The sequence below is a fragment of the Dama dama genome, chromosome 9 (assembly GCF_033118175.1).
Source record: "Dama dama isolate Ldn47 chromosome 9, ASM3311817v1, whole genome shotgun sequence".
NCBI classification, from domain to species: Eukaryota; Metazoa; Chordata; class Mammalia; order Artiodactyla; family Cervidae; genus Dama; species Dama dama.
The window spans coordinates 18,571,627-18,594,280 of NC_083689.1; the positions used below are offsets into that span (position 1 = coordinate 18,571,627).

The 22,654-nt window shown below is 52.1% G+C and overlaps 1 protein-coding gene and 1 non-coding gene across 7 annotated transcripts in view; one reads left to right on the plus strand and one right to left on the minus strand.

Annotated features, from left to right (window-relative positions):
• PDE4A (phosphodiesterase 4A) overlaps nucleotides 1–22,654 on the plus strand; it is a 45,608-nt gene that overhangs the window by 10,835 nt on the left and 12,119 nt on the right. Inside the window, exons 1-7 of one of the 6 annotated variants that reach the window (XM_061150290.1) lie at nucleotides 235–476; nucleotides 15,257–15,448; nucleotides 16,283–16,315; nucleotides 16,494–16,530; nucleotides 16,654–16,724; nucleotides 17,496–17,545; nucleotides 17,678–17,817. In XM_061150290.1, coding sequence (XP_061006273.1) covers nucleotides 235–476; nucleotides 15,257–15,448; nucleotides 16,283–16,315; nucleotides 16,494–16,530; nucleotides 16,654–16,724; nucleotides 17,496–17,545; nucleotides 17,678–17,817 — 765 coding nt within the window. Of the gene's footprint in view, nucleotides 1–234; nucleotides 477–15,256; nucleotides 15,449–16,282; nucleotides 16,316–16,493; nucleotides 16,531–16,653; nucleotides 16,725–17,495; nucleotides 17,546–17,677; nucleotides 17,818–22,654 lie in introns of those variants that run through there. The other 5 variants (XM_061150286.1, XM_061150287.1, XM_061150291.1 and 2 more) reach the window with 5 other exon arrangements.
• Nucleotides 5,175–5,247, minus strand: TRNAE-UUC (transfer RNA glutamic acid (anticodon UUC)). The gene has a single exon. It is a non-coding gene; the product is annotated as a tRNA-Glu (tRNA).

Here is a 22,654-nt window from a genome sequence, read left to right on the forward strand (position 1 = left end):
ACTGCGGAGGCCCCCGGGGTGTGTGGGGTGTCCCCGTCGCGGCCGCGTGGGGGCCCCTGGCCCGCCCCGCCCCAGGGGCGGCCCCAGCGCATAGCCGGAAGGGCCGAGGCGGCCGGCAGGGGAGGGGCCCGTGGGCCCCGGGGTAGGGCGGCCGGCCTGCGTGGGCCGCGCGGGGCGGGCGGCGCTGCTCTCCAGCGCCCGCCGAGGCGGGGCCGCCCCGCGCCCCCCGAGGCCATGGCGCGGCCGCGCGGCCTGGGCCGCATCCCTGAACGACAGCTGGAGGCCTTCCCGGCGGCGGCAGCGGCGGCCACCGAGGACGAGGCGTTCCTGCCCGAGCCCCTCGCCCTGCGCGCGCCCCGCCGCCCACGTTCTCCGCCTGCCTCGCCGGTCTTCTTTGCCAGCCCGTCCCCAACTTTCCGCAGGCGCCTTCGACTTCTCCGTGGCTTTCAGGATTTGGGCCGCCAGGCGTGGGCCGGGTAAGTGCGCGCCGGTGGCTGTGGGTTTGAGTCCTCACCCTGGCCATCAGGCGCGAGCCGCGGGTTCTGGGGTTCGCAACTAGCTCGCTCAGCCTCACTTTTTCCTCTTCCGTCACAGGGCAGCGATAAAAATCATCTCTGCCCCGTCAGGGTTGCCGTGGAGACATCTGATAAGGCATGCAGTAGGCGCTCAATAAACGCCACGTGCCTCCCACTTCCTGTGCAGGCCTGACGTTGTGGTCGGGCTTTGGGGCCGAGTGGAGCCCACCTGCCACCCAGGATGATCTGGGAGCGTGCGTTGGGTTGTGTTATCCTTAATGGAACGGCCTGTGAAATGGGGCCAGCGCTGCCCTGTAGTAGCTGTCTTGCCAAGAGGCACAAAGAGAGCAAATGAAAGTTCCCTTGTACCCAGACCCAGGGTGGGCCGCGGGGGCGGGAAGCCTGCGGGGTGCGGAGCCGGGAGGCCACATCCGGTGTGACTCTCCGGTGTCCCGTTTGTCTTGGCAACTGCAGATTGGCAGCGGAGGTAGGCGCGGGGCTGACTCTGGGGGGCTTCTCCTGAGCCCCCATCGTCCTCCCTACTCTCAGGCCTGCAACTTGTTTAGAACCCGAGTACGGGGACGCAGGCTGAGGACACCGCAGGGACAGGAGGCGGCCCGGCGTCTGGACTTGGGGAAGAGATGGGGCGGGGAACGATTAGGAGGAGGGGGTCGAGGTCCCTGGCAGCCCGGCTTGGGGTTGGAAAGGGTGTGGTGGGGGCAATCAGTGCCTGTCTCCCGGTTTCTCTCTGTGTCTCTATCTTCACCTCTGCGCCGCCCCCAAGCCCCCAACTTTTCCTCCCCCGCATCCATCGCCCCTCTCCCGAGTTTGGTCACCGGACCCCGTCCTGCACCCGCGAGCAAGTCGTTTCCCCCCCCAGGGACACGCGGCGTTCAGAGACCTCCAGCGGGCCCAGCTCGACGTCAGGGAAGCGGGAGAGAAGGCGGGGTCAGAGGCGGGCTCGGAGCCCGGGAAACCGGAGCCTGGGGCACCCTCCGAGGCCCGGGGGAAGGGAGACAAGCGGGAAGTATGCGCAGAGTTCCGCAGGGCCCCCTGCGGGAGGAGGCAGGCGCGGAGCCCTCCCCGGAGCAGTGGACGAGGGGACGCCCGAACTCCCGGGGACGTCCCTGGGGGGGTCACCGGGAGGGCGGGTGTGGAGGCGGCGCCGGCAGTAGCCGCCGCAAACACCTCGGGCCTGGCGAGCAGTGCGTGCCACCTCGCGCGGTCGTCCCCATGCGCATGCCGAAGGCGCTTGGCACTCATGCGCTCCAGTGCGGCACCCCGGGTCCGGCCCCGGCCCCCTGCCTTGGCACTACCTCCCGCGGGCCCCGAGTCACTGGTCCACTTCTCCTTCAGCGAAGAGGACACCTGTTGGTACCCTCCAGGCAGATCTGTCAGGTGGGTGGCCCGCGGCCAGTCCCCTCCTTTGCCGTTGGAGGGCTCTGACTGTTTTGTGTGGGGAGGGGTGCAGGGAGCAGTCTGCCTTGGGGGAGTCCCCAAAGTGGTTCTTAGTTTCTGCCTGGAGCCTCACCCTCTTTCTCTGGCCCTAAACTGTCTGGGTGTTGCCTAGGGCTTCCTGCAGGTGGTGGCCTCCAGAATGGGTGCTGGGTCCTGCCCGCTTCCCACCTACCCAGGATTCCTCCACGCTCCTTGTGCCCCTAAACCTGGGCTTCTGGCATTCACCCTGGCAGCAAATATGGGTGTCCCGCGTCACCTGGGCTCCACTCCCAGGCCACTGGCTTCAAGCCAGGTCCCTCTGGCCCGTCTGCTCAGTGCCTCCAGCCTTACCCTCTCTCCTTCCTTGCTGGGCTGCCAGGCTTGAAAACCAAGTTGGGTGGGGGTGGGGAGGAGGTTCCTGCTGGAACTCCTGGGGTAGGGGGGCATTTAGAATCTGCTGGACAGCACTGGGGCAGAGACGTGGTCTCTAGGTTCTCAGAATTCTCAGAGTACTCCAGTCTTGTTCTGGTTCCACTGCATCGACCCCTTCAGACACCCAGACACACACACAGGCTCTCCCACATGGATGCACACAGTCCACAAATGCAGCCACATGAGACACAAACACAGACACAGCCCCACGCAGGGTAACTGAGGTCACCTGGTGTGGTCTGTGCAAGGTCTGTCTTCTGGCTGATGGAGCACAAGTGAGCCGTGGCCGTGGTGACAAACACACTACAGAAACCCAGGTCTCACACCCCCTTGCACTCGCTACACTGACTGCAGGAGCACACTGGCACTGCAGCACACACTCAGGACCGATTTCCACCTGCTCTCTGTTACACACAGGAGCATTCACGCCTCATACCCCCTGAGGAGTCAGGGACAATCACAACACACATGCAGCAGACAAGTACCCTCTCCCAAGGTCACACACACCTAGACACACAGATCCACGCAGACTCCAGCACAGAGACCCCGCACATACACACAGATCCACACAGACAAGTGTATGCACATGGGGGCTCCAGAGCACGCACACACACCCCTGGACTCCCACATATACAGACCCTCTTTGCAAACCAGCCCCACAAACTGCGATGTCACCTGGCACCGTGTGCCGGCCTGGCGGACACACACCGCCGCCCGCCCCCAACCTCCGTGTGACCTTCACAAAGCAAATGCCAGGCCTTTCCATGAAGGCTGCCTGGCACCTCTTGCGAGGGAGTCAGGTGGAGTGGGGCAGGGAGCCCGGGGAAACGCCAGGCCTGCGTGGGGGAGATGGACACCCAGTGATTTACTGAGCAGCAGCCTTGTAGCCCTGTGGCCCTGGTTCAAATTGTGCTTTACCATGAGCCAAGTTACTTACCCTATTTGTGCCTCAGTTTCTATCTGTGGAAAATGGGGCATGAGGACCCGTCTGGGCATACCAGAGTGCCTAGCATGTGACATTTGATAGCAGTTGGCTACTGTGATTGCTGTGAGTCTGACCAACAGGGATGTGTCCCCTCTCCTGCCCCCTCCACCTCCACCGCTTGTTTGTTTTGTATCGGCCTATGCAGCAGAGCTCCGAAGCCTGGATCTGTCCCTGGGCTGCCCAGTCCTCCAGGGGCCCAATTTGGTGCTCCAGGAGCCCAGGTGGGCAGGCCCAGGGCCCTCAGAGAGGCAGAGGCAAGTAGCAACTCCATCTGAATGCCATCAAGTGGTCAGCCTGTCCAAAGGAGAGTCTTGGGCAAATCACTTCCTTTTTTTTTTTTTGGCCGCACTGTGCAGCTTGTAGGCTGTTAGTTCCCCAAGCAGGGATCAAACCTGCGCCCCCTGCATTGGCAGTCTTAACCACCAGACCAACAGGGAAGTCCCTGAAGTCCTTCAGTTTGCTTTCTGATGAAGTGTCTGGGTATGTGCCTGTGAGGTCAGGGCCTGTTGGCTGCCCTTGACTCTGGTTTGCGGCTTTGGGTCCCATTGGGACACTGCTGGAGCCACCTCCAGCCTGACTGGCTACCGTGAGCAGTGGCGGGTCAGGGAGGAGTGAGTGCCGGCAGCTCTGGGTCTGATTCTGAGGGGTAGCTGAGACACCTGCCCGCCCCCCAAAACACACTTTCTGTCCCCCTCCGGCTGCTGTTCAACACACCTAATCTTCTCTCCTCTGTCTTTCCACAGCCCAGGGGACATTTGCTCCTGGAAGCACAAACAGCAGGGCCCCAGAGAACCTCTTCTTCCCATCTGAGCCTCTGGGCTCCTGCTTACGTGAGCCGAGTCCCCCTGGGGCTGTGGGATCTGCCCACAAATCTAGCTGGGTGTCCTCTGGGCTTAGGTCTCAAGTTCCCCCAACTGCAGCTTCAGTTCCTGGGGTAGGGCTGAGGTCCTCAGGATGGAGGTATGTGTCCGTCTCCTCCCCTCCCCAGTGGCACTCAGCAGAGCCCCCAAATCCAGCCGGGGCCTTGGGAGACAGGACCTTGTTCACAGGAGGGAAGGCCACCAGCCCCTCGCTCCCTCTCTGCACCTCAGCCTCCATAGTGACCCAGGACATTAATAGAACCGAACTCACAGGACTGGTGGGAGACCTGATTGGGTTCATGTGTACAAAGCACTTCGATGGTACCAGGAGGGGACTTCCCTGATTGTCTAGAGATTAGCTCCCGTGCTTCCAAGGCAGGGGACATGGGTTCAAGAACTGGTCAGGGAACTAAGACCCCACATGCCATGTGGTGTGGCCAGAAGACAAAAAGCAAATCAGTGACAAACACACAAAATTACAGACAGTACCAGACACAAGGCGAATACTGAGTATCTTATTATTGGGGCTTCCCTGTTGGCTCAGGGATAAAGAATCCAAGTGCTGCTGGTTCGATCTCTGGGTGGGGAAGATCCCCTGGAGGAGGGTGTGGCCACCCACTCCAATATTCTTGCCTGGGAAATCCCTTGGACAGAGGAGCTTGGCAGGCTGTAGTCCAGGGGGTTGCAAAAAGAGTCGGATACCAACTGAGCAACTAAACAACCACCTTATTATTCCTATAAATCTAAAAGGATCTAACCTGGCACTCAGTACACAGCAGGTGCTCAATAAATGGGCATTATCATCAAAGGCCCAAGGTCATGATCGAAGAGTATTTCTACTCCTGTTTTTTTTTTTTAATTGACTTAAAAAATTAACATATACTCAAATTCGACTTTTTTTTTTTTTCCCCTTTGGCCGTGCCCTGCTCCTTGTGGAATCTTTAGTTCCCTGACCAGGGATTGAACCCAGGCCCCCGGCAGTGAAAGTACTGAGTCCTAACCCCTGGACCACCAGGGAATTTCCAAAATTCAACCTTTTTAGTATGTGTTGCATGAAAGGTTTTTTTTTTAATTGTGGTAAAATATATGTAATGAAATTTACCAGTTTAACTTGACTGTACAATTTAGTGTCATTAAGTACACACACATTGTTGTGCAACTGTTCCCCCGCCATCCATTGCCAGGACACTTTCATCTTCCTAAACTGAAAGTCTGTCCCCATGGAACACACTCCCATTCCCCTCCCCCAGTCTCCGGCCCCTACCATACTACTTTCTTTTTTCTATGAATTTGACTCCTCCAGGGACCTCATGTAAGTGGAATTGTACAATATTGTCCTTTTGTGTCTGACATTTCATTTACTGTGATGTTTTCAAGGTTCATGCATGTTGTAGCCTGTGTCAGAATTTCCTTTTTTAAAAAAGTATTTATTTGGCTGCACTGGCTCTTAGTTGCCACATGCTGAGTCTTTTAGTTGCCACATGTGGGATTTAGTTCCCTGACAGGGATCGAACCCAGGACCCCTGCATTGGAAGTGTGGAGTCATAGCCACTGGACGGCCAGGGAAGTCCCCAGCTTTCAATTCTTTTGGGTATATGTACTTGGAAGGAGTATAGCTGGATCACATGGTAGTTCTAGACTTAAAAGTTTTTGCAGAGCTATCCCATGGCTGATTCATGTCAATGTATGGCAAAAACCACTACAATATTGTAAAGTAATTAGCCTCCAACTAATAAAAATAAATGGAAAAAAAATTTTAAAAAAATAAAATGTATCAGTGTCGGAAAAAAAAAAAGTTTTTGCAGAACTATCAAACTCTTTTCTACTGTGGCTGCACCTTTTTATATTCTCACGAGCAGTGTATAAGTATTCTAATTTCTCCACATGCACGCCAACACTTGTTATTTTCCTTTTTTTTTTTTTTTTAAATAATAGCCATCCTGATGGGTGGTATCTCATTGGGGTTCTTATTTGCATTTTCCTAATGACCAGTGATGTTAGGGGCTTCCCTGGTGGCTCAGAGGTTAAAGCGTCTGCCTGCAATGTGAGAGACCTGGGTTTGATCCCTGGGTCAGGAAGATCCCCTGGAGAAGGAACTGGCAACCCACTCCAGTATTCTTGCCTGGAGAATCCCATGGACAGAGAAGCCTGGTGGGCCACAGTCCACAGGGTTGCAAAGAGTCAGACACGACTGAGCGACTTCACTTCACTTTCCCTAATGACCAGTGATGTTGAGCATCACTCAATTCTCGTCTGTTTATTGTCCATATGTATGTCTTCTTTGAAGAAATGTTTAAGGGTTATACCATTTTTTTTTTTTTTTTTTGCCATGCCCATGACTTGTGGGATCTTATTTCCCCAACCAGGGAATGAATCCAGGATATCAGAAGTTAGAGCTCCAAATCCTAACCACTGGACCACCAGGGAACTCCCTCCCACTTTTTAATTAGGTTGTTTGTTTTGTTGTTGAGTTTTAGGAGTCCTTTATATAGCCTGGACATTGCGTGTATGCTTAGTTGCTCATTCGGGTCCAACTGTGATGCTATGGACTGTAGCCCACCAGGCTCCTCTGTCCATAGAATTCTCCAGGCAAGAATACTGGAGTAGCTTGCCATTTCCTTCTCCAGGGGTTCTTCCCGACGCAGGGATCGAACTCAGGTCTTCTGCATTGCAGGAGTTGCATTGCATTCTTGACAGTCTGGATCATCGGGGAAGCCCAGTCTAGACATGAATCCCTTATCAAATATGTTATTTGCAAAAATGTTCTCCCAGAAATTCCCTTGCAGTCCAGTGGTTAGGACTCCAAGTTTCCACTGCAGGAGGCACAGGTTCAATCCCTGGTCAGGGAACTAAGATCTCATGTGCCCCATGGTGCAGCTGAAAAAAGAAAAAAAGGACTACTAAAAAAATATTCTCCCATCCTATAGATTGCCTTTGTACTCCCTGAATAGTCTTTTGATGCACGAAAGTTTTTAACTTTGATGAACTCTCTAATTTACTTTTTCTTTTGTTGCCTGTGCTTTTGATTTCATGTCCAAGAAATCACTGCCAAATCCAATGTCATGAAGCTTCGAAGAGTTTTGTGGTTTTAGCCCTTATATTTAGATCTTTGATCTACTGGGGATTAATTTCTGTATATGGTATAAAGTAAGAATCCCACTTCATTCTTCTGTAAGTGGGTAAACTAGTTTTCCCAGCACCATCTTTTAAAAAGATTGTCCTTTCTCCATTGAATGGTCCTGGCTTCCTTGTTGACAATCATTTGACCACATATATGTGAGGGTTTTTTCCCTACTGTTCATGGGGTTCTCAAGGCAAGAATTCTGAAGTGGTTTGCCATTCCCTTTTCCAGTGGACCACATTCTGTCAGACCTCTCCACCATGACCCGACCGTCTTGGGTGGCCCCACATGGCATGGCTTAGTTTCATTGAGTTAGACAAGGCTGTGGTCCTGTGATCAGATTGGCTAGTTTTCTGTAATTATGGTTTTAGTGTGTCTGCCCTCTGATGCCCTCTTGCAACACCTACCGTCTTACTTTGGTTTTTCTTACCTTGGACGTGGGGTATCTCTTCACAGCTGCTCCAACAAACAGTAGGAAAAGGCAAATTGATAGGATACTGAAAGAGGAACTCCCCAGGTTGGTAGATGCCCAATATGCTAATGGAGATCAGTGGAGAAATAACTCCAGAAAGAATGAAGGGATGGAGCCAAAGCAAAAACAATACCCAGTTGTGGATGTGATTGGTGATAGAAGCAAGGTCCGATGCTGTAAACAGCAATATTGCATAGGAACCTGGAATGTTAGGTCCATGAATCAAGGCAAATTGGAAGTGGTCAAACAGGAGATGGCAAGAGTGAATGTCGACATTCTAGGAATCAGCGAACTAAAATGGACTGGAATGGGTGAATTTAACTTGGATGACCATTATATCTACTACTGTGGGCAGGAATCCCTTAGAAGAAATGGAGTAGCCATCATGGTCAACAAAAGAGTCCAAAATGCAGTACTTGGATGCAATCTCAAAAACAACAGAATGCTCTCTGTTCGTTTCCAAGGCAAACCATGCAATATCACGGTAATCCAGGCCTATGCCCCAACCAGTAATGCTGAAGAAGCTGAAGTTGAACGGTTCTATGAAGACCTACAAGACCTTTTAGAACTAACACCCAAAAAAGATGTCCTTCTCATTATAGGGGACTGGAATGTAAAAGTAGGAAGTCAAGAAACACCTGGAGTAACAGGCAAATTTGGCCTTGGAGTACGGAATGAAGCAGGGCAAAGGCTAATAGAATTCTGCCGAACGCCCTCTTCCAACAGCACAAGAGAAGACTACACATGGACATCACCAGATGGTTGACAATGAAATCAGATTGATTATATTCTTTGCAGCCAAAGATGGAGAAGCTCTATACAGTCAGCAAAAACAAGACCGGGAGCTGACTGTGGCTCAGATCATGAACTCCTTATTGCCAAATTCAGACTTAAACTGAAGAAAGTAGGGAAAACCACTAGACCATTCAGGTATGACCTAAATCAAATCCCTTATGACTATACAGTGGAAGTGAGAAATAGATTTAAGGGACTAGATCTGATAGACAGAGAGCCTGATGAACTATGGACGGAGGTTCGTGACATTGTACAGGAGACAGGGATCAGGACCATCCCCATGGAAAAGAAATGCAAAAAGGCAAAATGGTTGTCTGAGGAGGCCTTACAAATAGCTGTGAAAAGAAGAGAAGTGAAAAGCAAAGGAGAAAAGGAAAGATATTCCCATTTGAATGCAGCGTTCCAAAGAATAGCCAGGAGAGAAAAGAAAGCCTTCCTCAGGGATCAATGTAAAGAAATATAGGAAAACAACAGAATGGGAAAGACTAGAGATCTCTTCAAGGAAATTAGAGATACCAAGGGAATATTTCATGGAGAGATGGGTTCGATAAAGGACAGAAATGGTATGGACCTAACAGAAGCAGAAGATATTAAGAAGAGGTGGCAAGAATACACAGAAGAACTGTACAAAAAAGATCTTCATGGCCCAGATAATCACAATGGTGTGATCACTCACCTAGAGCCAGACATCCTGGAATGTGAAGTCAGGTGGGCCTTAGAAAGCATCACTACAAACAAAGCTAGTGGAGGTGATGGAATTCCAGTTGAGCTATTTCAAATCCTGAAAGATGATGCTGTTAAAGTGCTGCACTCAATAATCCCAGCAAATTTGGAAAACTCAGCAGTGGCCACAGGACTGGAAAAGGTCAATTTTCATTCTAATCCCTAAGAATGGCAATGCCAAAGAATGCTCAAACTACCACACAATTGTACTCATCTCACACACTGGTAAAGTAATGCTCAAAATTCTCCAAGCCAGGCTTCAGCAATACATGAACCATGAACTTCCAGATGTTCAAGCTGGTTTTAGAAAAGGCAGACGAACCAGAGATCAAATTGCCAACATCCGATGGATCATTGATAAAGCAAGAGTTCCAGAAAAACATCTATTTCTGCTTTATTGACTATGCCAAAACCTTCGGCTGTGTGGATCACGATAAACTGTGGAAAATTCTGAAAGAGATGGCAATACCAGACCACCTGACCTGCCTCTTGAGAAACCTGTATGCAGGTCAGGAAGCAACAGTTAGAAATGGACATGGAACAACAGACTGGTTCCAAATAGGAAAAGGAGTACGTCAAGGCTGTATGTTGTCACCCTGCTTATTTAACTTATATGCAGAGTACATCATGAGAAACGCTGGGCTGGAGGAAGCACAGGCTGGAATCAAGATTGCTGGGAGAAATATCAGTAACCTCAGATATGCAGATGATACCACCCTTATGGCAGAAAGTGAAGATGAACTAAAAAGTCTCTTGATGAAAGTGAAAGAGGAGAGTGAAAAAGTTGGCTTAAAGTTCAACATTTAGAAAACTAAGATTATGGCATCCAGTCCCATCACTTCGTGGCAAATAGATGTGGAAACAGTGGAAACAGTGGCTGACTTTATTTTTCTGGACTTCCAAATCACTGCAGATGGTGATTGCAGCCATGAAATTAAAAGATGCCTACTCTTTGGAAGGAAGTTATGACCAACCTAGACAGCATATTGAAAAGCAGAGACATTACTTTGCCAACAAAGGTCTGTCTGGTCAAGGCTATGGTTTTTCCAGTGGTCATGTATGGATGTGAGAGTCGGACTGTGAGGAAAGCTGAGCGCCGAAGAATTGATGCTTTTGAACTGTGGTGTTGGAGAAGACTCTTGAGAGTCCCCTGGACTGCAAGGAGATCCAACCAGTCCATCCTAAAGGAGATCAGTCCTGGGTGTTCATTGGAAGGCCTGATGCTGAAGCTGAAACTCCAATACTTTGGCCACCTCATGTGAAGAGCTGACTCATTGGAAAAGACCCTGATGCTGGGAGGGATTGGGGGCAGGAGGAGAAGGGGACGACAGAGGATGAGATGGCTGGATGGCATCACCGACTCGATGGGCATGAGTTTGAGTAAATTCCGGGAGTTGGTGATGGACAGGGAGGCCTGGCGTGCTGCGATTCATGGGATCGCAAAGAGTTGGACATGACTGAGCAACTGAACTGAACTGATGTGAGGGTTTATTTCTAGGCTCTCTATCCTTTTCATATTTATGTATTTATTTTTGGCTGCACTGGGTCTTCGTCGCTGCTCAAGGGCTTTCTCCTGTTGCAGCAATCAGCGACTACTCTCTAATTGCAGTGCATGGGGCTTCTCCTTGTGGCTTCTCGTTGCAGAGCACATGCTCTAGGGCACATGGGCTTCAGCAATCACATCACAGAAGCTCAACAGTTGAGTCTTGTGGGCTCAAGAATACAGGCTCAGTAGTTGTGGTGGTTGGGTGCAGTGGTCCTGTGGCATGTGAGATCTTCCCAGACCAGGGATCCCCTGCATTGCAAGGCAGACTCTCAACCACTGGACAACCAGGGAAGCCCTCAGCTATCTTGATATTTTCAATTTACGATGGGTTTATCAGGACTTTATCGTAAGTCAAGGAAATCACTGACTCCTCTCCTTCATCCTATACAAATAATTCATAAATAAATCCCTTAGGTTTTATTTTAAATATATGTTCCAAATACAACCATTTCTCAGTAACTCACCACAACCATCTTAGTCCAAGCCACTAATAAAACACCTCATTTAAAAAAGTCAAAGAAGGTCTGTAGTTTATTTTTGTGTTTTTTTAAATTGCTGAATACCCCTGTAGCTCAATCAGTAAAGAGTCTGCCTGCAATGCATAAGACCTGGGGTCAATTCCTAGGTCAGGAAGGTCCCCTGGAGAAGGAAATGGCAACCCACTCCAGTATTCTTGCCTGGAGAATCCCATGGACAGAGGAGCCTAGCAGGTTACAGTCTATGGGGTCACAAGAGTTGGACACAACTGAGCGACTAAGCATAAACACATTCCATGGCATGGATCTGTTACCATTTATCCATTCGTCTGTTGATGTATGTTTGGTTTGGTTGTTTCTAGTTTTTGGTGATTATGAAGAGAACTGCTATAAACACTAGTCAGCAGGCCTATATATATATATAAATACACACACACACACACACACACACACACACACACATATTCATTTTGGCTGTGCTGGGCAGGTCTTAGTTGTGACATCCAGGATCTTAAGTTATGGCATGCGAACTCTTAGTTGCAGCATGTGGGATCTAGTTCCCTGACCAGGGATCGAACCGGGGCCCCCTGCCTTGGGAACGTGGAGTCCTAGCTGCTGGACCACCGGGGAAGTCCCTAGTCAGCAAGTTTTTGAGCAGACATGTTTTCATTTATCTTGGGTAAATATATAGGAGTGCAGTTGTCAGATTGTACAATTAGGGTATGCTCAATTTCATACGAAACTAACCAACTGTCTTCCAGAGTGGCTGTACCACTTGGCATTCCCATCAGCAGTGAATGGGAGTTCCAGTTTCTCTGAATCCTTGTCATCGGCACTTGGTATCCTTGTCAGTTTTTGTTTGCTTAGCATCCTAGTGGGTGTGAAGGGATAGTTCATGGTTTTAATTTGCATTTCCCTAAGGAGGGATGATGTTTCCTATGCTGATGTGCCATCTGTGTATCTTCTTTGGTGAACTGTCCATACTTTGCTCATTTTTTCATTGAGTTGTCTTCTTTTTTTAAAATTTTCATTTATCTATTTTTGGCTCCACTGAGTTTTCATTGCCGCACAAGGGCTCTTTCTAGTTGCAGTGCGCGGGCTTCTCATTGCAGTGGCTTCTCTTGTGGAGCACGGACGGGCTCTAGGCACCTGGGCTTGGTAGCTGTAGCGTGTGGGCTTAGTTGCTCTGCAGTTTGTGGCATCTTCCCGGATCAGGGTTCGAACCTGTGTTCCCTGCATTGGCAGGCAGAGTCTTAACCACTGCACCACCGGGGAAGTCCAAGTTGTCTGTCTTCTTATTATCAAATCTTCAGAGTTCGTTATGTATTCTGGATACCAGTCTTTTGTCAGAAATTTTCTCCCAGTCTGTGGCTTGTCTTTTTATTCTCTTGACAGTGTCTTTTGCAGAGCTGTGTTCAGTGTTTTTAAAATGTTTTCTGAAGTTTGTTTTCAAAAGACGTTTGAGTTTTCAACTATTAAAAATTTCTGGTTTCTTTCCTAAAATTGGAACCCAGGGCCCCCAGCCCCACTCTGCTTTTTGTGTTGGCTGCCTGGCCCCTGGGAAAATTTGCTCTAATGAGAGAAATGTGCTCTGATGGGGGTCGTCAACAGAGGGCAGCAGTTAAAACATTTTGATCTGAGACTTGGGGTGGAATTCTGACTGCACTGTGACCTTATTGTGTGACCTGGAAGCAATCATCCCCTCTGAACCTTAGTTTCTTCATGTGTAAAATGGAGGCAGTGAAGTACCCTCCACACCCCCATCCCAGGGCTGGCCCAGGAAAAAGAGTCCATTTATAGAAGCTGGTATTGCTGTCCTTCCTGGCCTAGGAGATTTCAGATTTTTTTTTTTTGACCAGGCTACATGGCATGTGGGATCTTAGTTCCCTAACCAGGGATGGAACCTGGGCCCCCTGTGGTGGAAATGCAGGGTCCTTACCACTGGACTGCAAGAGAATTCCCTCAGATTTATTTCTTAGCAGAGGGAACATTCAAATAAAATCTTAGACTGACATTCAATAGTAGGACCAGAAAGTGCAGGGAGGATTCTATTTCCTCTCTCCCTACCCTCTGTACTCACCAGAGCACAGCCTGAAATCTGCTGACCAGTCTAACACCCTCATTTTAACGGAGTCACAGACCAGAGAGGGCAGTGACCTTGTTGAGGTCACACAGCGTGTCACAGGCACACAGCTCCCCACGCTCATCCTCAGACCTTCATATCAATTGCCTAGCTGAGTTCCCTTCCCAGGGATACTGATAGATTTACAGTTGGGGAGCTGATAGATTTACAGCTGCCAGTGTTTCTTGAGCTCCGTGCTAGGCACCATTCTGAGCATGTTACCTGTGTTAACGCCGGTTACCCGGAGGACCTGAGGCAGGCAGTGGTTGTCCCCATACTGCAGAAGAGGAAACTGAAATTCGGTCTTTCCTCCAAGTTGTACACTTAGGAAGTGGCATGGCCAGCTTTTCCCTGCCTCATCCAGAGGCTCTGTCTTGGCCAGTGCCAGCAGAATGGAGTCCTGCTGTATCCTCTGTGTAGTTGTGTCTCTATTATCTATCTGTATCTCCACCCCAGTGACACCAATTTCCTTGCTGGTCCTCCAACAAAAACCAGATTCTGCCACAGGGCCTTTTTACTTACTGTTCCCTCACCCTGGAGTGCTTTCTCCCACCTCCTGACCCATGGCCTGCTCCTTCTCATCCTTCAGGCCCTGCTCAGATACCACCTCCTCAGAGAGACCTGCCTCCACCACAGCAGCTAAAAATCACCTTTTCAAAAAAAAAAAAAAAAAAATCACCTTTTCAGCCACCCATCTAGTTTTAATTCCCTGGATGGCACCATCCAGCCCGTATATTCATTCATTCATTTATTCATAGATTGATTCATATAGTAAACATTTATTTTGCGTCCAGGCCATGTTCTTAGCCAGAGATTCAGCAGTGAACAAAGCAGGCAAAAATCCTTGCTCTGCAGAGTTCTAGAAGGAAGGCAAACAGCAGAGAAGTAAAACATAGAATGTGTCGGGTAAGTAGTATTTATTTTAAGGAAGGGAAATATGAAATATAAGGGCAGAGGATGACATTTCATATGGGTTGGTTGGGGGAGGCCTTCCTGAGGAGGCGACATTTGAGAGGAGGCCTGAAGGAGGTGAAGGGGGAGCCACTGGAGATCTGAGCCAGGGAGACAGCCTGTGCAAAGGCCCTGAGGCAGGAATGTTTCTGGAATATTTAGGGAACAGCCAGATAGCAATTATGGCTGCAGCAGAGTCCATGAAGGGCAGAGTGGGTATGGGGGTAGGGCCTTGTGGGCCACAGCGAGGACTTTGGCTTTGGCTCTGAGTGGACTGGGAGCCATAGAAGGTTCTAAACAGAGGAGAGGTGTGACCCAACTCAGGTATTCACAGGCTCCCTCTGGCTGCTGAGGGAAGCAGACAGGGGTATAGACAGAAGCTAGGGGCCAAAGCAAAGACAAACATCCTGGCCCAGGCAAGTGATGATGGGGAGCTGGCCAAGGAAGGGGTATGAAGCAGACAGATTATCCTTGAGTAGATTTGATTGCTTTGAGGTGCAAAGGAAAGAACAGAGCAAGGAGGACCCCACAACTTCTGGGGGTATGCAGTGCGGCTCAGTTAGCCTGCTTCTAGACCAGCCCTCCCGGTCATGTCTGTGAAGGGCACAGATCACAGTCCGTCTTGGTCACAGCTTGTGTCCCTTAGCTCTGGCAGCAGGACCAGGCATACAAAGGTGGTCTCTCTCATTTCCTGTCTCCCATCTTTTCTGAGGTGTCTGTCTCTCTTGTCAGGAATTTCCTGGGTCCGCTCATTCCTCCTGACCTCCCCCACTCAATGTCACCTCAGCCCCCTGACCCCTCTTCCCGCCCACCCCTTGCAGCTTGGAGGCGGAGAATGGACCGACACCGTCGCCAGGCCGCAGCCCGCTGGACTCGCAGGCGAGCCCGGGCCTCGTGCTGCATGCCGGGGCGGCCACCAGCCAGCGCCGGGAGTCCTTCCTCTACCGCTCGGACAGCGACTATGACATGTCACCCAAGACCATGTCCCGGAACTCATCGGTCACCAGCGAGGCGTGAGCACCCGCCACCCCCCGCCTGGCTGGCTCTTCCAGGCCTCCTGGCCCCAGCAAGGGGGGGCAGGGGCTGTCCAACCCCCACCCCACCCCATGGTCCTCCGCAAAAACTAAACAGCACCCTTATTCCTTATTGAGGACTCAACCCCTTTATAGCATACCCACCCAGTGAGGTATGAGTGCCCACCCCGTCTCTGCCCCGCCACCCGGCCACTCTGAGCCCAGGCCCAGCCCTACCCATGTCCCTACAGTGCCCACCCACCCAACCTGCCCATGCCCACTCCTACCCCTTGGTTTCAGGGGCCTGGCCCCACCTTATCCCATCTCTCCAGCAAGAAGGGAACCCCACTTGAGCCCCTGCTGGCCACCACTTCCAGAGGGTCCACCTCAGCTGACCCTCTTCTTCCTCCCCATGTCTAGGCTTCCCTAAACCAGCCCCCCTTATCATGACCACCTGTAGAGGTGTGTGGAGAAGGAAATGGCAACCCACTCCAGTATTCTTGCCTGGGAAATCCCATGGACAGAGGAGCCCAGTGGGCTACAGTCCATGGGGTCGCAAAGAGTCGGACACAACTGAAGCAACGAAACAACAGCATAGAGGTGTGAGCACCCCATCTCCTCAGCCCTCTTCCTTCTCACTGAACCCTGCAGCCCTGTCCCTATCCAGTGAAGCATCCCTGTCACCCCTTCCCCCCAGCTTCTGTCCTCCGCCCCTCCCCACTACTGGTTTCTCCAAGCTCAGCCTCTGAGGTGTGTTCACTGCCCTCCTTTTGTCTCTGCGCGCCCCTCCCTCCTTGCCCCACCTGAACCCTTCTCCCTGACTGTTTCCTTCAGAACCAGCCCCTGCAGCGTGACCATCCTTGTAAGGTATAAGCACCCCTCCCCTACCCCACAGAGCTCCTTCCTGTCCACCAGCCTCCCGGGGCCCAGCCCCCCACAGAGTGACACCCTAGGGACTTGCTTTTCTGGTAGCCCCAGCCCCTGTCCACCCCAGACCCTTGGGGCCCCCACTGTGAGGACCCCTGACCTGCCCCTGTCCTTGCAGGCATGCAGAGGACCTCATCGTCACGCCGTTTGCCCAGGTAAGACCTCCTCCCCTAAGAAGGGATGGGGCTCTGACTCTCCCCCACACGTGGGGACAGGGACCCAGCCCCAGCTCCCTACTCTGGGTGGACCCCTCTCCTTACCCTGGCTCCCCCACCCAGGTGCTGGCCAGTCTCCGGAGCGTTCGCAGCAACTTCTCCCTCCTGACCAATGTGCCCATTCCCAGCAACAAGTAAGTGGAGGCTGGGCCCCAGGGTCTGTGATCATGAGGCTCAACACACCTGGGTCCAACTCTCACAGCTGCTGTGTGACCTCAGGCAGGCACTTGACCTCTCTGAGACTCTGTTTAGGCAACAGCTGCCACTGAGCCAGTAAACCATTGTGATTCAAATTCTTAAGTCGGGGAAACTTATATAAACAAAGATGGAGGGGTATGGACACTCAAGGCTGAGGTCATGAGTGGTCAGCCACCCCAGCCTCTGGGCCACTCCTGGCCGTGATGCCAGCTTGCCAGGCAGTTAGCCTCCTGTGTTGCCTCTGTCAACTGGATAACCGCTGTAAGAAGTTGAGAAGGTGATGTATAGAAAGTGCTAGAATATTGCCCAGCACATAGTAAGTGCTCACTGAATAGAAGTAGTTCTTATTTGGAGGCAGGGGTGAGGCTGAGAGCCGCTGGTTCCTCTGGGAGCCCAGTGGCGGGGCAGAGTTATCCTGGAGTTCAAGGAACTCAGGGAAGGGATGATCAAGGAAGCAGGAGACACGGGGTCTGACCTAACCAGCCAGATAGTCTTAGGGAAGCTGGCTCCACCTTTGTGAACCTCAGTTTTCTCATCTGTAAAATGGGTTTTTGTGGGGCTCTGTGAGAGGCATGGGCAGAGTAAATGCAGTATGCCCGGGACACACAGAGAGGGCTCATAAAGAGGAAAGTCAGTACTCTTCATGGAGAGAGGGAGGCAGAGACGCAGGGAGGGCCAGGCTGAGGTTGGGGCCCGATTTTTTGCAGGCGGTCCCCACTGGGCGGCCCAACCCCCGTCTGCAAGGCCACGCTATCAGGTAACTAAGCCCGGGGCGCGAGAAAGGCCCCTCGTGGTGCCCCAGTGCGGGGTCCCTCACCCCCTTTCCCGGCACCCTACTCACCTGACGGGCCCCCATCACCTCCGGGGGTCTCCGTGCGAACCCTCGCAGTCACCGCCCCGGCTGCCCCTTCCCCAGAGGAGACGTGTCAGCAGTTGGCCCGGGAGACACTGGAGGAGCTGGACTGGTGTCTGGAGCAGCTGGAAACCATGCAGACCTACCGCTCCGTCAGCGAGATGGCTTCCCACAAGGTGTGTAGGAGCAGCGGGGTGGAGCCATCGGCTGGGGGCGGGGCTAGCTATGGGCGTGGCCAGTGGGCGTGGTCGGCCTGGGATTAGAGCCTGTGGGGTGGGGTCAGACCCTGGGTGTCAGCTACCTGACTTTGTATCTCCTGTAGACCTTGGGGTGTGTGTGTGTGTGTGTATGTGTGTGTGTGTGTGTGTGTGTGTGTGTGTGTGTGTGTGTGTGTAAGTTATCTGACTTTGTATCTCCTGTAGACCTGAGTGTGTGTGTGTGAGTGGTGTGTGTGTGTGTGTGTGTGAGTCTGTTATCTGACTTGATATCTCCTGTAGACCTGGGATGTGTGTGTGTGTGTGTGAGTGTGTTATCTGACTTGGTATCTCCTGTAGACCTGGGATGTGTGTGTGTGTGTGTGTGAGTGGTGTGTGTTATCTGGCTTGGTATCTCCTATAGACCTGGGTGTGTGTGTGTGTGTGATCTGACTTGGTATCTCCTGTAGACCTGGGTGTGTGTGTGTGTGTGTGTGATCTGACTTGGTATCTCCTGTAGACCTGGGATGTGTGTGTGTGTGTGTGTGTGTGTGTTATCTGACTTGGTATCTCCTGTAGACCTGGGTGTGTGTGGGGGGTGTGTGTGTGTGTGTGTGTGTGTGTGTGTGATTTGACTTGGTATCTCCTGTAGACCTGGGATGTGTGTGTGTGTGTGTGTGTGTGTGATCTGACTTGGTATCTCCTGTAGACCTGGGTGTGTGTGGGGTGTGTGTGTGTGTGTGTGTGTTATCTGACTTGGTATCTCCTATAGACCTGGGTGTGTGTGTGGGGTGTGTGTGTGTGTGTGTGATCTGACTTGGTATCTCCTGTAGACCAGGGATGTGTGTGTGTGTGTGTGTGTGTGATCTGACTTGGTATCTCCTGTAGACCTGGGTGTGTATGTGTGTGTGTGTGTGTGTGTGTGTGTGTGTGTGTGATCTGACTTGGTATCTCCTGTAGACCTGGGTGTGTGTGTGTGTGTGTGTGTGTGTGTGATCTGACTTGGTATCTCCTGTAGACCTGGGTGTGTGTGGGGTGTGTGTGTGTGTGTGTGTGTTATCTGACTTGGTATCTCCTATAGACCTGGGTGTGTGTGTGGGGTGTGTGTGTGTGTGTGTGATCTGACTTGGTATCTCCTGTAGACCAGGGATGTGTGTGTGTGTGTGTGTGTGTGTGTGTGTGATCTGACTTGGTATCTCCTGTAGACCTGGGCGTGTGTGTGTGTGTCTGTGTGTGTGTGTGTGTGATCTGACTTGGTATCTCCTATAGACCTGGGTGTGCATGTGTGTGTGTGTTATCTGACTTGGTATCTCCTGTAGACCTGGGTGTGTGTGTGTGTTTGTGTGTGTGTGTGTGATCTGACTTGGTATCTCCTGTAGACCTGGGATGTGTGTGTGTGTGTGTGTGTGTGTGTGTGTGTGTGTGTGATCTGACTTGGTATCTCCTGTAGACCTGGGATGTGTGTGTGTGTGTTTGTTATCTGACTTGGTATCTCCTGTAGACCTGGGCGTGTGTGTGTGTGTGTGTGTGTGTGTGTTATCTGACTTGGTATCTCCTGTAGACCTGGGTGTGTGTGTGTGTGTGTGTGTGTGTGTGTGATCTGACTTGGTATCTCCTGTAGACCTGGGATGTGTGTGTGTGTGTGTGTGTGTGTGTGTGTGTGTGTGTGATCTGACTTGGTATCTCCTGTAGACCTGGGATGTGTGTGTGTGTGTTTGTTATCTGACTTGGTATCTCCTGTAGACCTGGGCGTGTGTGTGTGTGTGTGTGTGTGTGTGTTATCTGACTTGGTATCTCCTGTAGACCTGGGTGTGTGTGTGTGTGTGTGTGTGTGTGTGTGTGATCTGACTTGGTATCTCCTATAGACCTGGGATGTGTGTGTGTGTGTGTGTGTGTGTGTGTGTGTGTGATCTGACTTGGTATCTCCTGTAGACCTGGGTGTGTGTGTGTGTGTGTGTGTGTGTTATCTGACTTGGTATCTCCTGTAGACCTGGGTGTGTGTGTGTGTTTGTGTGTGTGTGTGTGATCTGACTTGGTATCTCCTGTAGACCTGGGTGTGTGTGTGTGTGTGTGTGTGTGTGTGTGTGATCTGACTTGGTATCTCCTGTAGACCTGGGATGTGTGTGTGTGTGTGTGTGTGTGTGTGTGTTATCTGACTTGGTATCTCCTGTAGACCTGGGTGTGTGTGTGTGTGTGTGTGTGTGTGTGTTATCTGACTTGGTATCTCCTGTAGACCTGGGTGTGTGTGTGTGTGTGTGTGTGTGTGATCTGACTTGGTATCTCCTGTAGACCTGGGTGTGTGTGTGTGTGTGTGTGTTATCTGACTTGGTATCTCCTGTAGACCTGGGTGTGTGTGTGTGTTTGTGTGTGTGTGTGTGATCTGACTTGGTATCTCCTGTAGACCTGGGTGTGTGTGTGTGTGTGTGTGTGTGTGTGTTATCTGACTTGGTATCTCCTGTAGACCTGGGTGTGTGTGTGTGTGTGTGTGTGTTATCTGACTTTGTATCTCCTGTAGACCTGGGTGTGTGTGTGTGTGTGTGTGTATGTGTGTGTGTGTGTGTCCCTAGGTGACTTTCTCTCCTGGGGGGAGCAGGTTGTATGTTTGTATGGTCTATGAGTGTGTATCTGTGGCTATATGACTGTCTGTTGGCTACCCGATTGCAGTGCTGGGCAGGGAGGAGGGGAGGGGAGTGGGGGGTATCCCAATAAGATCAGTCAGGAGTGGCATGCACAGGTGTAACTATGGAGGACGTAAGAGTATGCACAGCTGACAATGTGGGGCTGTCAGTGTGGGGGCTGTGCCGGGGGGATGTGTATCTCTAGAGGTGTGAGTTAGTCCAGATGTGAATCTGAGTGTGTATCTCCATGTGTCTGTGACTCTGTGTGTGTGTGTGTGTGTGTGTGTGTGTGCTTGCAAGGCCACAGGAGTGGGTGCAAGGCATCAATGTACAGTTGTGCTGACTGTGCACTACACAACTCCAGGGGGCGCCATTCAGAGAGCAGGCAATGTGAATGATGCCGCCTGGAGTGGTACAGCTTGGGGGGAGGATGCCTGTCAGGAAATGAATGTGCAGGTGGGGGCGTCTGGGTTGGGGGGTGCGCACACCCGTGGGTGGAGGTTTGTCTGGGAACATGTGAGTCTGAGGGCAGTTGTGTCCCTGAGGGTATGTGTGGAGCATCTGAGAATGTGACTGTGTGTCTGAATGAAGGTCTGCGGGTGTATTTCTGCGATGGGGTGTGTGTGTGTGGAGCCGTGGGTGTGAGTGTGCGTATTCCCTTATAGATTAGTCAGGCCACATTTGTGTCTGAGGCCATGCGGGTATTCATGTTTGTTTACAAGTGTGTCTGTGGGTGTGTTGAGTGTGTCTGCAAGTGTGTCCAGTATCTGGGTGTTTATCCCTTAGTGTGCGCCTGCACTTCTGGTTGTGAGTCCGTATCCTGGGAAGGGGTGTCTGGAGGCATTTGTACCTCTGTGTGCCCAATTTTATACCTAGAAATGTGTTGAACAACAGAGTTGTGACTGTGTGTGTGTGTTTGTGTGGTTAGCATAGGACTGAAAGCATTTGGGGGTCAGAGTGTGGTCAGGTGTGCCAAGTGTCTGGCTGTAGTGGTGTGGGGTGGAATTTGTGTCTGATTGTGTGTCGGTGTGTGGAGCATGTGGGTGTGTGTGTCTGTCGCTGGGTGTGTCCACAGGGGAGGGGGCATGCCCTCTGCCGGGTGCGTGTGCCCCCCCGCCTGTCCCTGGCAACCTCACCTGGGTCCTGCCTGAGGCCCATGGGCTCCGGTGCCCCTTTAACGCCCCCCCCACCCCCAGCTCCACCTGACATCGCATGCAGCCTGCCAGTGCTGCAGTGAGCACGCACACGCACACATACGGGCGAACACACGGAGCCCAGAGCCTCCGAAGCCTCCTCCCGGGACCCTCGCACTGCACCTTGCCCCCATGGGCAGGGGTCCTCGGCCACCTCCAGCCACTGCTGCTGCCGCAGGGGGGCCCAGCGGAGCCCACGGCAGGCGGACCATGTAACCAGGGCTGCTGCCGGGAGCGCGGAGGGGAAAGGAGCCCCCCAGCCCTGCTGGGCCGGCCCGGGCCCCTCCGCGGCTCCCCCTTCCACTGCCCAGCACCCCGCCCCCCTGCCACAATAGCTGCTAACCCCGGGACTCCCCAAGCCCAGCCTCTGTGTGCGGCAGCCCTGAGCGGGGCCAAGACTCCACGATGCCCTTGGTGGATTTCTTCTGCGAGACCTGCTCCAAGCCGTGGCTGGTGGGCTGGTGGGACCAGGTAGGGGAACTCAGGGTGGAGGATGGGCAAGAGACCCAGCTCTGGCCCTCCCACCTCGCACCCTCCAGCCCCCCATCTGGGCTTGTGTGTGCATCTGTGCACGTGTGTGGCCTGGAGATGAAGCCTGGTGACTGTGTCTCTGTGTGTGGCCCGGGGCTGGGCGTGGAAGGTGGGTGGCTGGGGGTGTGGGTCTCTCTCTGGATGTGACCATCAGCGCGCATGTGTGTGTGTGTGTGTCTGGAGTGGTAGGGGGCCGCCTGAGGCCCGTGGGCTTATGTGCCTGGGTCATGGACCGGGGGATGGCCCTGGCTGAGATCACACGGTTCTGATTGTGGTGGTGTGTTTTGGGCCATGTTTATGAGCCCAGAGCTGCATGATTTTTCTGGGGCATGTGACCCCGGGTTCAGTGACTGCTTTATTGTGTGTGCTCCTTGATGTGTGTGTTTGGGGGCTGTGTAGCACTGTGTAAGTGGGAGGTCTGTGACTCTGTGTGCGGTTGTGTGACTTTGTGGGTCCATCTTGTGTGTGGATGTGTGT